The sequence below is a fragment of the Mustela putorius genome, unplaced genomic scaffold (genome assembly GCF_011764305.1).
Source record: "Mustela putorius furo isolate JIRA1106 unplaced genomic scaffold, ASM1176430v1.1 tig00003988_pilon_pilon_pilon, whole genome shotgun sequence".
In the NCBI taxonomy this organism is placed as follows: Eukaryota; Metazoa; Chordata; class Mammalia; order Carnivora; family Mustelidae; genus Mustela; species Mustela putorius.
In genome coordinates, this window is record NW_025422127.1 from 3,976,650 (window position 1) to 3,994,426 (window position 17,777).

Here is a 17,777-nt window from a genome sequence, read left to right on the forward strand (position 1 = left end):
AGCTGGGTAAAATATTAAAAAAAAATTTTTTTTTAACACAAGATAATTTGTGGTTCATTTTCCCATATCTCCATTCAGTGAAACAATGATCTCAGTTTTTCCATGTACTATCCCCACATACAGACAAAAAAATTCACAAGCAAGTCTTGGCGCTAGCCACCGTCTACCACCCGCAACTTATGCTTAAAGGCTCTGGTAGTCTTCTCCGCCAAAGCAGTCAGCTTGGCTGACAAGCAGTTGTTGCCAGGTGGGATGATGTCCACCCTCCCTTTCTTTGACTGTGGTCAAAGGGTGAGCCACCAGACATCCCAAACCACAATCATGCAGCGCATACAACTCCACCCCAAGAGCTGCTGTAGCCCAAAACCACTTTTTCCACATGGGTGACAAATGGAGCTCCTAAGTCACTCCCAAAACTTGTCTTCTAGATGATACCACACACAGAGTTAACCAGAAAGCGTCTAAGGCTTAGTTACGGATTAGACACATAATCAAGTAAAATCCCCTATGTCTGACTTTGCCTTTAGAAACACATATACTAACTCACAGGATGTCATGACTACATGATTAAAAACAAACAAACAAACAAACAAACAAACACATTTTCACAAGTTTGGCATCTGAGTCTCACTGCTTTCCCACATTTGCATGTGGAATAGGAGTCCTGAGTCAAGGTGTCTAATAATTTAATAAACTTACCCATGAAAGAATTACTTGAGGTAACGGATGCAGGCTCTGGTCTTGGACTAAAATCCAAAGAGGACTTGTTTAGACACAAACTTTTCATTCCAGGTCCTTCATTTTGAGAGTAAGGAGAGCTGATTAACTTCCTCACATGGGAAGGCCATCCTATGTCACTGACACTCTGTTCACAGGATTCTTCTGAAGGGTAAGGACATGGGTAGCACTCCTTTTTCTTTATGTAACTGGGCTCACAGTGGTCTATTAAGGCTGTTCTCAGGTCAGGGCCACAACCTTTTACATTTGGGGACAATAACAGAAAGAGACAGAGTTAGTGCCTCTGGGAAGTCTCTCCAGGAAACAGAACCGAACTCAGGTAAGAAAACCGCATACCTGTGTGATAGGCTTCAAATGGATCTGAGCTGTACACATTCCCCTTCAAATACACAGGGCCCGAGGAGCCCAAAAAGGGACAAAGGAATGGATCCACTGCAGCTTCCACGTCGGCTTCACTACTATTGTCAATATGGCACGTCCCTTTAAAACAGACATTTCAGTCACCGAATGAATGTGATTCAAGTACCCTACAACATTCTCTCTACTTCAGGGATTTTCCATATTTGTAAATAAAAAGTTTGGATTGAACAGCATGTAAGAGGGAAAACTGGAGAAATTTATAGTAGAGTTTTAAAACATTTGCTGAGGCCTACGGATTAGTAACTAATGAAATCTGTGCCATCTTACAAAGACAGGACGTGACGAGAATCATTGTACTGCATGTGTTCACAGGGCACTGGCCCCCAGTGGCTTCCCAGAGAAACTGATCTGTGTATGCACACTGCAGCCAAAGCAGCCACTGAAACACACAATGCCATCAGCACTGCCCCCTCCCTCCAGAAGGTCAGATGAGCAGGACCAGGAAGTGGCATTCAACAAATCATCTCTGAATGCCCAGATCAAAGAGAAGCTCGGCAAGGGGGAAAAAAAAAAAAGCTGTTGTGAGTATCTGAGTATCTGAGTCAAACAACTCAGAAATGACACTCCAGTTAGGAGTGGCCAGAGAAGTTGAAGGACAAGAGATGTAGTGTAGGCGAGAGATGTTGCAATGGGCCATGTGCCTGGGGAGCAGGAACTGGGCACTGAGTGGTCTCAGAAGAGACTGTGTAAGATACGACCCCTAATGCCAGTGGCCCCTCGAGCACTCAAAGCAGACCAATCCCCAGTCCAAGCATCTAAGCGACACAGCACTACTATGTTCCAGTTCTGTTGCTTTAAACTTTCCTAAATGTCTTTTGCGTAAACCCTGCTACATTTGAACAACGCTGCAACCAAATGAGTCTAACCAGACACCCACCTGTATGTGCACATCTTCTATCTCTACACTCTCTATCACTGCCTTGCCAAGCACTTTGTGACTATTTGTTGCAATTTTCATTTCACCACTGCCTACACTATGAGACTGAGAGCACATTTTCCTCCCTCTCAACTACAGAGTCCACCACAGAGCACACATTCAATAAATACCTGTGGGAAAAGATGGCAAAATGTTTGAAAAGAATGTCAATAGTTTTCTCTTTTGGAGCCCTTCATATGTACCAAGCACCGTGCAGTTTTCCAACATATCATTTTATTTAGTTTCACAACAACCTAATAAGGAAGTACTACATAACTGTCCAAGGATACATAGTAAGCGACAGAAGAGGGTCTTGAACCGAGCCTGTGTGTGTGTCTGTGTTATGGTGCCTCCATGATTATTCTTAAAACCATTCAGTTCTTAAAGCAAGAGTCAGAATTTGATTTCCCTAACAGAATTTTAAATCATTTGACTTTTAATACCTTACATGAAACCAGTTAATGTCATTTAAGAAAGGAGAACATTCAGGGCCAAAGAACATTTATAGTGTAAAGAAAGTATCACGTTGCATGGAGAAATTAAACTTTAATTCTCCTACTTGTCTTCTCTTATTATCCAAAGCAAAGATTTTTCTGCTATTTAAGAGAATGGCATAATAGTATTTAATTTCAGCTTTGCCAGTGAGCTTGGGCCAACTCAACATATGAATGTATTGATTGCTTGTGAAAATTAATACTGTACTTGAGCCTTCCATCAGATTGTTTTGAGACAGCTACAGCCTGTGTTCCTTTTAAACACTTACCATTGCCGTCGTGTTGTGGTAATAAAAACCCGCCTCCTGAAGACGTGACGAACTGGTGGTGGCTTCCACTTTCTGAGGAGATGTACCCATCCTGTCTGTCGGCTAAGGTTCCCTGAGATGACAAGTAACTAGGGATATCTGCGGGCAAGTTGGTCTCATCTATAATCCAACAACAGCATTCTGTTAACCAAGACCGACCATACATACCCCATAGCCTTCCCTGATGAACACTCTATATTGTTTTGGTTTCTGTACAAATCAAATAAATCTACTCCTGAAGACCCACCTTGACTGTCTAGTCATGAGGTTAGGAAGGTTAGGGCTCCCTGCTCTGGGAAGCACAAGCCAATTTTCTATTTTGCCTTCTATAGGAAGCCCCTCCCAAATGTCAAAAAAACAGATGTTTCAAGAGATAAAGCCTTGGGAATTTTTGTAGGGTAGTAGCTAAGCTTTTGGATTAAGCTTGATTTCTGCCATATTTCTGACCTAATATTCATCAATGTAAGAGCTGGCACATATTAGGTCACAGCCTGCTCCCACAGTAACAGAATCTTCCCTAGACACCTGCACACGTATGCACACGGCAACATGTGATGAGAGAGAGAACTATGGCAGAGTGTAGACCTCATAAATGAAGGGCTGCTCCTGTTCTCCATCACCTCTGTGTGAAGGAGTGGGACTGTTTTACACTGTGCTTTGGACTATATCTCATAGCCAACAGGATACTCCGATGAGGTTTTAACAAAAAGGATTAATCTTTAAACATCAGCTTTATTTTGGGCCGGGGTGTTATTTTTAGCTAACCATATTCCTGCAGCTTGAAACAAATGAGTCACCCTTCTGACATGGCCTCGGGCTGTGAGACACACATTCTGGAAGAAAATTACCCCAGGACCACAGGCACACATGACTATAGCACCCCGTGCCAAGCTTCTGTTTACACACCTGTGTTGGTAATGCTGCAATCTTCATTCCTCCGCCTTGTGTGGTATATGATGACCACCCACACGAGCGACGTGCCCACCACACAGCAAACCACTGCTATGATCACGACACCCACGGTGGCCCATCCATCATCATCTAATGACGAGGCGGTCATCTGAGGGGAGTCACAAGTGGGAGTGGGGATCACACTGAGACGCACGTTGCCTCTCTCAGTGCCGAGGGTGTTAGACATCTCACACGTGTATTTCCCGGCATCACTGACATCAGAGTCCACGATGATCAGCAGCTGATTGCCTGCTGCAAAAAAGTGCCTTTCGGTGACCACCAAGGGGCTATCATCCTTGGTCCAGTTCAGTCTGGGAGGAGGGCTGCCTCCAGCGATGCACTGCAGGACGGCGGTTTCTCCCTTGGTGACGGTTCGGTCCAACAAGGGCCGCAAAAATGATGGTGTTTCTGAAAGGACAAGTTATGTTTTCAATCTCCTAAATGAAATCAGGTTTTGCATATCGTAAGACTGACCACTTGAATTTACTAAAACTGTAACCTAATACTGTATTCGTCCACAGATTCATGCACATGCTTCTGTGAGAGCCGAAACATGGGTATGACATTCAGAATCTCATTTCATTATTTGCCTGTCATTTGTTACACCACCTGTTGAGGATAATGTTTACTGTTTTTTAAATCTCTCACACTCTAGACAAGATTGGGAATGGTGGAAGAAGGGCAATGCAAAATCTTCTAGTCAAATGTATAAAAGTAATTTCAAGGGGCACCTGGATGGCTCAGTGGGTTAAAGCCTCTGCCTTCGGCTCAGGTCATGATCTCAGGGTCCTGGGATAGAGCCCCACATCCGGCTCTCTGCTCAGCAGGGAGCCTGCTTCCCTCTCTCTCTGCCTGCTATTCTGCCTGCTTGTGATCTCTGTCAAATAAATAAATAAAATCTTTAAAAAAAAAAAAAGTAATTTCAAGCATGGGGGGTATGTTGATGGGTGGAAAAAATCAGAATGTTTAGATTTTTAAGGGGAAACTTTCTAGTGCTAGACGTCCAAACCTATGCATAAATTCTGAAAGGACTTTTATTACTTGGTGTTCGCAGGTTACGTTGCTCAACTCTGAGTTTGCTCAACTCATAAGAAACACATATGATGAACATGTTCACATTTTTTTAAAAGCTCCTATTCAGGCAAAAGATGAAAGACAAACTCTGATTTCCAGAATGGTAGGGTAGGTCTAGAAAATAGAGTAGATCTTTCCCAAACTGCTAACATGTTCTGTATTTTTATATGTGCTTTACAGTGTGAAGACTATCAGTCGCGCCTGTGTGATGGGAAGAGGAGAGCAGAGGAAGTGGAGGCAACAGAGCATTTACTTTTCCCCTTGGAACAGAGGAAGCAGAGTCCTCTATCTCACTGGCCACGGGCTAAGACGTCATGTACTCTGACTTCAAAATTCCTGAGAAGCCATTTGTTCTCTCCAGAGAAGGGCAGTGTCCTATGGATTACTTCTCACCCTTACAACTCCTGACACGTAGGGCCTTTGAGTCAGCCGGCATCTTTAATTTCTATCCCAGAATCTGACAATAGCCACTTACCCAGGACAGTCAGAGTTGCGTTTGCAGAAATGCTTCCGGCACTGTTCTGAGCTGTGCAGCTATAAACCCCGATGTCCTCTATCTTCACATCCACGATAAAGAACACATCATCCTCGGGCATAACATGCATGCGTCTCTCCCTTGCGGCAGGGAAGTCTGTGCCCCCATCCTTTTGCCAGGCTATCTGTGGTGCTGGATGTCCCAGGGCAGCACACTCCAAGCGTGCCATGGCCCCGGCACGGATGGTGAGGTCCATGGGGGTCTTGGTGAAGGAAGGAAGCACTGAAATCAGAGAAAGAATGAGGGCATTAGTGCTATGGAGTCTTAGAGGTTCATTTTCATTTTCATTCTTTTTTTTTTTTTTTTTTTTTAATATATACTTACAAATGCCCCTACCGTAGGTTAGGCTGGGGTTATTTCTGATTACAAGAGAAGGAATCTGAAGTTGAGATAAGGAGATTCCCTCAAGGTTACACACAGGTACAGAAATTATCATAAAGTCAGGCCGAGACATAGGTCATCCCCTGTACAAACTGAAGGTCTTTCTCCTATTTTCTAGTTACTTTTTAGTTTCCTCAGTAATTATCTGTGAGATCTTGGGCAGATCAATTAATCTCTTTGTACCCTGGCGACTCACTTCCTCTTTCCTTTTTTTTTTTTTTCCAAGTCCCTTCTGGCTCTAACATTCTATGACTTAGATATGCGTTTTCTCCTGCAACTTTAAACTCAAAATTGATCTGCGTGTCAGTCCTCAGCAATCATTTGTAGAATGACTGCATTAATGAATCATATACAAAAATCTTCTACCATGGAAAGTACAAATGATTAATTAATACAGTGGTAAGGTTCCTGTCATAAAAAATGTATTGAGGTCACACAGAGCAAACAATTATAATTTTTATTAACAGCAACTAATACTTATTGCATTTGGTGAGCATTCACTGTATTCCAGGCTAATCCTTTACACCAATTATTTTATCTAATTATCATACCTCTATAAGATATGTATGATTGTTCCTAATAGAAAGATGTAGAAATGGGAGGCACAGGATGGTTAAGTACTTTGATAAGAGTTACACAGCTGTATGCAGGAGTGGCAGGAATCAAACCCAGATCTCTGAATTAAAGGTGGTGTGCTGTAATGCTTCACGGCCTCCCACAGCCGACAAATACATTGTGAACTCCCCAAGAAGCACAAGCCGTGTGTCATTGGGTTCTGTGCTACCCACCATGGTGGGGTCCTCAATGCAGTCCCCGCTGATGCAGATTCCAAGTATCTTAGTTTTGCAGAGTGAGAGGTAGAGAAAGGAAGGGCGAGGTGGGGAGCTACAAACAGAAGACAGTAAGAGAAAGAGAGAAAAACCCAATCTAAAAGGTGTCTTTAAATGCAAACGGAAAAGTGAGATCACGTACTGTTGACTGTAAGCTTGGCTTTGACTGAGTAGGATGAACCGAAGTGATTGGAGATGACACACTGGTACTTCCCTTCACTGGTAAACTCCACGTTGCGGAGCCGGAGGATGGTGGTGTACTCCATCACCTCTCCACCTTGGGCCCGCAGGTGTGCATAGTTTTCCATTTCAGCATCATGCAGTAGTTCATTGTCTTTTTTCCAAGCAAACGTCATTGGGGAATCACTGCTGCTGGCGGCCGAGCAGACAAAACTCAAATTGGAACCTTTTATTGCCGACTGTGTTTCTGGCTGAACAGTGATCTGGGGTTTAGGAAAGTCATCTGTCCAAGAGGGAGAGGAGGAAACAGAATGATTTTAAGGCTCGACAGTCCAAATGCTACTCAGTTTTTAATACCAAGAAACCCAAAACAAGTGAGGGCTTAGGTTTTATACTCGGTGTAGGTTTCACAGGTGGACTACCAGTCCTCATGTTGAAATGATGGCCTGGGAAGGTGTTTATAAACACCTTTGTTCACTTCAAATAGGGGCTGGCACCTATTTATCAATCATTAACTGAGAGACTATTATTCTGGAACATAATATAGTTTATCCTAGTTCCCTTACACTTTTTTTTAACATAAATATGAGAAGAAATCAGCTAAGAAACTTCTAACTCATGGATCATCTTTAAACGCTACCAGTAGGAACTGCAATTTTTTTCCATGTTATCCACAAAAAAGCCGCAGCAAAATTAAGAAATCAATATCACCAAAGACAGTAATTAACACCCCATTCACTAAAAACAGAACCCATATTAAAGAGCAGTAATCTTTAGATCAAGTTGAAACAAATAATTCGGCCCTCTCAAACTCCCTGTGAGAGCCTGGCTTCAGCCTGGGGTTGAGGGTGGACTGTCAGTCAGGCTAGGCCGCCGTGCTTCACTGTCAGAACTACATGATAATTAGAGCTGGGCAACTCTTTCATTCCAAACGGTTATTTTTAGTTCTCTGTTACTTTTTGGAAAAGTTACCTTTTTTGAGCTGCAGTTTCTTGGAGATGGTCTAAACCCAAAAGGAAACAGTTTAGATCTACCAAAATGTATTATCTGCACGCTCTGGAGAAAGGACACCCGGTGGCCTGCATGCGTGTGCGTTTGTGAGGGGGGGGGTGCATGTGTGTGAGTGAATGGGCTGTTGGAAGGCTCTGGACGGACCAGTGCGGCTCACGTCCAATACCACGCTGTCATCAAGACGTTTTCTGCTTCTGTACGGCTACTCTAAATTTCTCATCTGATTAATCAATGTTTAGATTCACAGTTGAGGGACTGAAAGAAAAATCCAAGGATACTGTAGACACGTCCCCAAATAATAGAGAGTTCTTATCTTGGGACTAAAGAACTGCAAAATAAGCACCATGGGAAAGGCATGGCTCGGGCCCTTCTAGATGAATGCCAAAAGCTTATTTAGATCCAAAAGCTACATCAGATGTTTTATTTCCAGAAACCGTTGGCACTGTTTAATGCTGCAACCTAAAAAAATATATTTTTCTTGTACTTGACTAGACAATCGTAGGCAAAGCAGTTTCAAATAAATTTTTAAAGGCCAACGTAAAATTAGGTTCTGTAATATCACTAAAATTTAAGCAAACTTTGATTTTATGTTCTATATGTGCATTTATTTTTACAAAGGTCTCCATGACAGTGAATAGTAAACAGCAGTGTAGTGTAGTCGACAGAAGCCTGCACCAGGGAGAGGAGAACCTGGGGTTTTGATCCAGATCTGCTGACTAGCTATGTGAGATTTGAGGTTTGAGATTTCTAGCACTGAGATTCTTCACGCTAGAACAATGGACCTTATGCTGACTGATAATAAATTCAAACTTCCTATTATTTATAATGCTTTAACTGCCGGGAGCAACATTTTTAGCAGCCTGTAAATTATGAACTGATAATTTTCCCTTCGTACCCCAATACACAGCACTGACATGGGTTAGTTCAGCCTCTCTACAAGCCTGGAAGTGGGAAGGGCAGTCAGCACACGTCCAACTTCACAGACGCAGACACAGAGATTTAGGAAGAAGGGAGGGCTGTGACTGCCCATCAGTGTTCCCAAAATCCAACGTCCTTCTCATTCCATCATCCCCCCCCCCCAGGTCCAAACAGAGACATTTAAGGACATTCTCTGTCATCTATAACATTAAAATCATCAGCACACCATTTTCATCTACCTCAGCAGAAATAAAAGCTTCATCAAGGCAACACAAGCTTATTCAAGACCATTCATTGGCAGGAAAAAAAAGAAGAATGAAGACAGAGGCAACAGTCACACTCACCGCACACAAAGCCATCTGGGCTAACAGCAAAAATACTTCTTCCTTTTAGCAGCTGAGGATGGGCACAACTGGCATTTACAAAGCTCTGAAAGTTGTTTTCCGCCACCCACTGTGGGAGCCATTTTAGTTGGCAATCGCACAAAAGGCTTGATGTATTTAAATGCCTGAGGAGAGTAATTATGTTCAATTCGTTTTATATGAAATGCAGATTCTATGAGTAAACTAACTCAAGTAAATATTAACAAAGCAATGAATGTGGAAACCAAATACACACCCCATGCAATAAATATTCTCTCGTCCATCTTAAAATGTACGAAACATATTAGCACCATGTTGCTGCTGTTTCTGACCTACTGAGGGAGAAGTGCTGATACACTGAAAATACCTCACTCCTGAAGGTTTGCTACCCAGGTCAGGCCTTGCACCACATTAGGTTCCACACATTTAAATTGCAAATTCATCAAGAAGAACAGAAAGAAACTCCTCTTCTCAACAAAGGGAACAGATCGCCACCTCCCTTTGCTTTCTGGGATAAAGATCAAGCTAAGAAGGCACTAGATGCTTTTTATAGACCCGTGATCTAGGCTGACATGCCCCCTGACACCAGGTTTCCTTTGAAACTCTTGGAAAAGAAAAGGAAAGCTTACAATTGCTGAAGTTTCTTCATTTGTGAAAATGCATTGCCTTGTAATGACATGATTGCGTTGTCACTCAGATCTCTGAAAACAAATCAAATACATTAGAGCGAATTATGGTCACTGCCTGCCTCAGGCAAAAGCTGGGCCCACACTGCCCACCCCATTCACCAAACTACTCCATGTGCTGAAGTGCACCAACCAGGCAACTCCAGAGAACCTGTTAGGAAGCTTCGATCAAAGAACACGAATATTTGTACCAGAGGCAGATCTGTTAGAGTAAAAAAGATTTGCTTTATATCCTCATGTCTATGTTATTGGACTCAGGAGGGCCTACACTGTTCTGCTATATATATATGCTTTTTTTTTGTAGTTATATGGTTTGTTCTACTGTACTATTTTACTGTTTTTCAATATTCAAATTAGTAACCAGTAGTAACTTTTAAATACACAAGTAAAATTACTCATAGTTATGCTTTTTAAAAACCCTATCATGTATAATACTTTCTATGATATGCACTGGGTTAAAGGATTTACATTTACATAGTATTACATTTATTCCTCACAGCAACCCAAAAGAAGATGGTTTTACTACCTTGTTCAGCATGAAAGGGGCAGATAAGATATGAACTCAATTATTTTCCATTTCAACATCTATGCTCTTGGTCAGTAGCCCATTCTGCCACACACAACTCACGAATAGACAGCAAGGTGTTCAGACAAGATGCACTTGCTAAAACACACTTCGGGCAGGACATTTATAAAACCAGAGGACATTCTAGGCTGACTTTATTTTTAACTAGTGCTTACAAGCAGTTTGAATTAAAGCAGTCTCTACAACGATTATTATTCTGTTTTTCTTTTATGGGGTCAGAGTATACAAAAAGGATTTTGAATGAGATGAGGGGCAACACAGGGCAGAGGGAAGGTACCAAACATGGGCAGAAAAAGAGGCTGGGAGAGTCAAGAAGGTTTTGAAAACTGAAGCAGAGGTTAATGCTCCACTGATCCACTAATTCCACTTTCCCAGAAATGGAAAGGGTCAGATGACAAACCCTTTGGCTAGTTTCCCTTTGAAAATAATTTGTTTCAAGGAGTCCAGCAACACTGGTCTGCCCTTCCAAATTCTGCTTTGCAGAATCACCCTACTCCAGCCTGAACGCGTCTGTCAGCATGGCTAGCAATTTCAACCTCCCTTAAACTAATAAGTGAGTCAGGAGACAGAAAGACGGTGGCAGATCATAGGGAAATCATCTCTCTCAATACACAGTGCAAATGCAGGTTTGCCCAAATGTGTTTTGAACTTCTTTTGTCCAGGTTAATAGATATTAAAACTTTTGGTTATAAGCATTCCCTCACAGAGTGGAGATATTTTGTACCACTTTGCACTTTTGCTGTACAAGCGTAAATATTCCCATAGTTGTTAAGAAGCTGGTTGGATCAGTGCTCATGCGGGTCTTGACTCCTATCCAGGGTGACTAGCTTGCCCTCCTAGTGGCTGGAAATACCTGTGTCCCTAAATGTCATTTCAAAAATGTGTGCCAGCAGTTACTAAGAGGGGATGGCGCAGAGACTGTGAAGACAAGAGCTAGTGGCACAAAGACTTGGACAGCAGAGGCAGTCCTGATATGAGTCCTGCCTCAGGCAATTCTGAGCTGATGGGCTGGTAGCAAAACAGAACAAGAGATGTGGTATATATACACAATGGAATACTATGTAGCCATCAAAAGAAATGAAATCTTGCCATTTGCTACAACGTGGATGGAACTAGAGCATATCATGCTTAGCGAAATAAGCCAAGCGGAGAAAGACAACTATCATATGATCTCCCTGATATGAGGAAGTGGAGATGCAACATGGGGGGTTAAGTGGGTAGGAGAAGAATAAATGAAACAAGATGGGATTGGGAGGGAGACAAACCATAAGTGACTCTTAATCTCACAAAACAAACTGAGGGTTGCTGGGGGTGGGGGGGAGAACGGGGGTGGAGTCATGGACATTGGGGAGGGTATGTGCTAAGGTGAGGGCTGTGAAGTGTGTAAACCTGGCGATTCACAGACCTGTACCCTGGGGGATAAAAATATATTATATGTTTATAAAAAATAAAAAATTAAAAATTAAAAACAAAAACAGAACAAGAGACAGAACAAGAGAAAGAAGGTAGAAAAACAGGTTGTATGTTTTGTAATTAAACAACAGCAATGACAAACTAATGCAAGTCTCAAAGTAATGTCACTACCCTCCTGATGTCACTTCTAAGGACTATGGGGAATTTTTTTTTAATATTTTTTTCTTTGTGCAAAGATTTTATGTATTTGACAGAAAGAGAAACAGCAAGAGAGGAAACAAAAGCAGGGGGAGTGGGAGAGAGAGAAACAGTCGTCTCCCCGCTGAACAAGGAGCCCAATGTGGGACTAGATCCCAGGACCCTAGGATCATGACCTGAGCTGAAGGCAGAGGTTTAACCCACTGAACCACCAGGGCACCCTTGCTTTTTTAATCTTTAAAATGCAAGTCATCCATCTTAACTGTTCAACAGAATCAGTGGACACTCAAAACCTCCACTTCTTTAATTAAAAATAAAGGTAACAGGAGCTACTGAATAATTTTCTTATGAGGATTAAATGAGACTATATATAAATACCCAGCATAATGCCTGATGTATAGTAAGTGCACAATAAAGCATCGGTTTTTGAAAATTAAATATATCACTACTTAAGAAAAATAACTCAAAGAAAACCCAATAAGTATAGTTCCTCAAATGCAAAGGGAAATGTATACCTATATGCTTCCATATAGATAAAGATACATAGATAAACAGGTAGAAGATAAACAGATGTGAAAATATATTTCATGGTTCAGAGAGAATGCCAACAAAATTACATTCTAGTTTATCTTTCATGACACATAAAGAGATAACCATCTTAGATTCCTTTAGGTAACTAAATTCCAGTCACTCACAGATGTTCTAATGCGTCCAAACCGGTAAAGGCTTTTTTGGTAATAGATCGAATCCGGTTTCCCTGGAGTATTCTGAGGGGGGGAAACAAAAAATTACATTGGAATAGTTAAAGACATTTGGGGGTAGAATTCTCATGAAAAGAATCTCTTTTAAAATCATTGTGGAAAAAAGGAATCACTGTGAATAATTCTATTTTCTTCAGTTAAATGATATAACCTTCACAAGCGTATTCATGCCATCTATTTCAGCAATACAGTTCAGCATGATCTCAAACATTCAACAGAGAGCCCAGCAAATATAGGTATTCAGTAAGTTACTCCAGCAGTTAAATTAAAGCCGTGACTTTCAAAGTCTTCTTAAGAGGTAGAAACTTCCTTCCAGGTAAATGGTTTCAGAACTATAATTAGTGAGGCAGATAATAGTGGAGATCTTCTCCTTACCCTGCTTCCCCACGGATACTTTTATCATTCACGGACGTTTTGGGCTACATGGAACTCAACTTGAAAACTTAAAACATAAGGCCACTGTAAGGCCAAACAGAAGCCTGTTTTTTGCCTGTATTGCTCAGTGCCCACTGCGGTATTATCAGGGGACACTGGATCGTGTCACTTAAAAAGTCCTGTGAGCAGAATGGAACACTCATTTCAAAATGGTGAAATTAGGAAGTGTCCTTTTACACAATGATAAGCCCAAGATTCTAAGTGCTCAAAATAATTTAAAATTCTTGTCTGGATGTTAAAATAAGTCACATCTCCCCAAAGTGTTGAATAAAACCGCCACACCAAGGAAGAAAAGCACATTAATACCCATCTTGTATAGCTAGCAACACTCATCTGGGGAGATGGCCAAGGGAAGCAACCAGATTCAGCCTCTAGTTCTAAACTCTCTCAAATCTTAAACTGTAGAGTGGACTTCAATGAGTGTAGGTCAGACAGGGGGTTCAACGGGTGTAGGTCAGACAGGGAGGCCACCATGAAGCAAATCCTACTCACAGCCGCCTCAGTTTGTCGAGCCCAGAGAAAGCACCGTTCATATCTTCAATAGTCCAGGAAATTTCATTGTTCTTCAGATCCCTAATTATAAGAAGAAATGTTAATGAAACTCGTACCATCTCTTCACAAAAGATACAAGCATCTCCTCAGAGGAACACTCAGAAAGCCAAGATCACCACCCAGGTGGCATGTAATTCGTCATAAATTCCTCATAATCCCCCATATCATCTCCACCCTTTTCAAAACAATAGAAAACACTTTCTCTCTCCCAACACTAAGTTTTTGCTCAAAATCAGGAGAGTTGATTCTGTCCTATTAATTCCTCTATCAAGATGACTAAATTCTGAAAGACCTGAACAGTCTGAAAAATACATTAAACTTTAAAACCACTGATCCAACCACACAAGTAGGAGTTAGCCAAAGCACACAGCATGTCTTCCAATTATGTAATGCTTCAAATAGTGAACAGAACAAAAGTTTCTGACCGTGCAAAAACCAAAAGCCCATTGCACAACAATAAAATGAACATTTCAGAGATTTTTCAAAGGTCAATTAATCCGACTCTCTCTTCTTCCTCTTAGGACAGTGTTCAAGCCTGAATATAACTGGTATACCAAACAGGCATCTTCCTTTGCTCCCCTTGTATATCTTTTTGTTCTGGGTAATTTCTAATCTGCATTTTTATAAAAATCGGTGGATTTAAAATCATTTCTTTTTGAGCAGTTGCCAACTTCCTGGAGATCTGAGAAGGTAAAGTATAATCACCAAACCAATCTGATCATTGTCCTTTTTAATCTAAGAAACACATACGGATGAAATGGACTGATTTTAATCCAACTGATCTGGGAAAGATTAAGACACTACTTCTGAGGCTGTACATATTTCCTTCACAACAAAGGAAATCTGCTTGGAGAAAAGTGGGCACATTTAGGAACCAATTAGGTGCATGCACGGAGAGTAAAATGTGTAACTTACAAAGTCTTTAGACTGGAAAGCCCCCGGAAGGCACAATCAGCGATATAGCTGACTTTGTTATTCCCAATGTGCAGTGTATTTAGTAAACTTAAGCCCAGGAAGCTTGAATCATCCAACCTCGATAAGTGATTGAAAGTGAGGTCCCTGTTTAAAAAAAAAAAACAAAAAACAAAGAATAAAAAATAAATAGTAGCCTTTATTCTCTAGTTCAACACAATGATTTGTTTTCAAACAACAGGTAATGTATGTAACCCCAATAATCCTTATTTTAACACTCTGCCGTCTTAATAACACTTAGGTAAACATTATTTGTAATCCTACTGGTTAAAAAAAAATGCTCTTTATTTGAAAATAAACAAACCATCACTGATTTAGCCCATGTGGCCTCGAACTCAAACAGCACAGCTGGCTTCAACTTATCACAACAAAAATATGACTAGGTTGCATGTGAACAAAGCTGTCACCTTGGAAACTTTGTTATGAAAATTTCACAGATCACTGGTAAGAAGCTCATGCTCCAGCAGGATCCCTGCTCTCGGACCTGAGGAGAATAAAAGGCAACTCACAGCTCGCTGAGTTTCTGGCAGAACTCCCAGGCATCGGGGCTGATCCTGCTGATGGCATTTTGGCGGAGATGAAGTTCCTGCAGCATCAGCAAGCCGTAAAGCCAGCCTTTGGTGATCTCTGTTAGGTTGTTATGGTCCAGCTGCCTACATTTACAAGAAGAATCAAAAGCAGGATCACAAGCTCATTATCTAGTCTCTGCAAAGGAGACCTAGGATTACAACCTATTACATATTCCCATTGTTACGAGATGTTTAGCTTTTGTTGTATGAAGACATCAGCAAAAGATACCATGGGCTTATAAATTCCCAGTCATGTTACCTGAAACAAAACTGAGTATTAAACTATAAGACTGTAAATTATGAGATTTTTAACATAGGACCTCAAACAAAGCTACGGCATATTCACTGAGCACTCCACGATTGTACTATCAAAGCAGGAACTGTGATAAGCACACTTACAAGATTTCCATGTTGCTCAGCCCCCAAAAAGCTCCATCCATAAGTTTTGTTACTCCATTTCTTTGCATTTTCAGAGACTTTAGAGCACCGAGTCCTTGGAATGTGAGCCCATCTACGTTTTTAATCTTGTTCCGGTTCAGTTCACTGCATTGGATAGAAGAGTTAAATAGTTTATATGACAAAATTCTGGGGGTAGTAATAAAATATGACATTATCACAATACAGTTAAACCAGCAAGTGTTAAATTACATAGAAAGTTTTAAATTTCTAAACATTTTTATTGAGAAGAATTCTGATTTATTAGCAGGGAGTGAATTTCCTCCTGAAATGTGTGATATATTTTTGGAAAAATGAAGTATTTTGGAAAAATGAAACTAGACTACACTTTAGTTTCTTTAAGATGCTTATCTACTCAGTGTATTTGTTTTTTAAACTATCTAGAGTTAGTATACTGAACATTATGTTAAAACATGTGATCTATTCAGGGGCAGGGCCGCCAAGCTTATTCTGCTTACAAAAGTTGGTTACTCTCTCTTTCAAAATTCTTTTTTCTGTTTAATGCTTTCTCTTCAAGGCAGTCATTTTCAACCTTGGTTGCACACTGGGATCACCTGGAGAGCTTTAAAAATTACCAAAGCCTGGATCATACTCCTAGAGGTTCTAATATAATTGGTCTAGGGTGTGGCCTGGACATTGGGATTTTTAAAAGCTCCCCAGTGCCTATAATGTGCAGCCAAGGTTGAAAACCACTATATTGTAGGAGCCTGTTCACAGATCATTCCACCACTATTAACGAGCAGCTCTTTGCAGCCACTTAAGCTATCAGAGCCTCCTGGAGTTGTCAGTATTATTTTCATAAACCACAGCTGTTGGGCGCTGCCATGATTTCGCCAGGGCCACAATGATCCCTTTGTATGGACACTGTTCAATGATGACACTGTTCATTCTTTCAGTAACAAACTAACCTGCCCTGTCAGGCAGGAGTTTGCACTACACGGCTGCGAAGGCTCTTTCTGATTCAGAAATTCAGCCACTCCAGTTCTCAATGGGAAGAGAGCCACATTCTTGCTTTGAAACTTCTCTTTGGTCACGTTGTGGATTTTAGGCAACAGACACCAAGGGCTTAGAGGAGGTGAAGAAACACTGTCTAAGAGAACATCTTACTTACAGGTGTTGTAGCTGGGGCAGTTTAAACATCTTGGGCGGGATAGCTGAGAGCCGGTTCCTGTTCAGCTTCAACACCAGAAGTGTGTTGGCCAGACTGTCAAAATACCCAGGTTCCATTGAAGTGACTCGGTTGCTACTGAGATACCTGTTAAAAAGTTTGAAGATGAGCTTCTCCTTCTGGCTCTTTGGAAAGTTAAAACACATAAATTCCCTGTAATCTCCAGAGAACTTAACCATCATTTGTATCAATGGACACTTAAAAATTAAGTCTTTAGGTCTTTGTGGACCACCGCGGACTATGATTCACACATACTGCTAAGGAAGGAATGACTGGAATATTTGAAGGGTATAAAAATTTGTTTCAGATACTTATCCAATTTTTATAAAAGTCATTTATTAATGAAACAAAGAGTGGCTTAATTTTCTAAAGAAGCACTTTTAACTCCACATAGTTTTTCTAACAAAGGATGTCTAATTTTTTAATAATTGGAATGTATAACAACAAAATAAAGACCGTGGGTATTTGGGTTTGTAGCAAATTACACGTCAAGAAGAAAGTTAAAAGTTACACTGCTGATACACCAGCAGTTGAAAAACAAAGGCAGACTTCATTATATTTTAAAGTTGATTTTTTTATTATTATGACATGGTATTGTCATCATAGGTGAATATCTTTGTTAAAGAAAACTTGACTTACAGGTATTTGAGTTGTAGGGATGGAAGGGGAGTTTTAAGCTCTGAAATATTATTGTTGCTCAGGTCCAAAGTTTCAAGGGATTGAAATTGTTTCAGATGTTCAGGTAATATTTCAACAATTCTGTTTCCAGCTCTGGAATTTAAAGATAGCACAGATGACAGGGTTAATAATACAACAATCTGAAAGGTGTAAAATAATTTATATTCCTAATTTGTTCTTCAAAA

The 17,777-nt window shown here is 40.8% G+C and overlaps 1 protein-coding gene across 1 annotated transcript in view; it reads right to left on the bottom strand.

Annotated features, from left to right (window-relative positions):
* Positions 1-17,777, bottom strand: part of LRIG3 (leucine rich repeats and immunoglobulin like domains 3) — a 47,724-nt gene that overhangs the window by 1,192 nt on the left and 28,755 nt on the right. The window contains exons 4-18 of the mRNA XM_004773281.3: positions 17,554-17,685; positions 16,858-17,001; positions 15,690-15,833; positions 15,231-15,374; positions 14,665-14,808; positions 13,690-13,770; positions 12,697-12,768; positions 9,748-9,819; positions 9,101-9,264; positions 6,790-7,110; positions 5,377-5,658; positions 3,783-4,235; positions 2,838-2,996; positions 1,075-1,218; positions 700-975 (exon numbers count right to left, since the gene is read on the bottom strand). Coding sequence (XP_004773338.1) covers positions 700-975; positions 1,075-1,218; positions 2,838-2,996; positions 3,783-4,235; positions 5,377-5,658; positions 6,790-7,110; positions 9,101-9,264; positions 9,748-9,819; positions 12,697-12,768; positions 13,690-13,770; positions 14,665-14,808; positions 15,231-15,374; positions 15,690-15,833; positions 16,858-17,001; positions 17,554-17,685 — 2,732 coding nt within the window. The remainder of the gene's footprint in view (positions 1-699; positions 976-1,074; positions 1,219-2,837; positions 2,997-3,782; positions 4,236-5,376; positions 5,659-6,789; positions 7,111-9,100; positions 9,265-9,747; positions 9,820-12,696; positions 12,769-13,689; positions 13,771-14,664; positions 14,809-15,230; positions 15,375-15,689; positions 15,834-16,857; positions 17,002-17,553; positions 17,686-17,777) is intronic.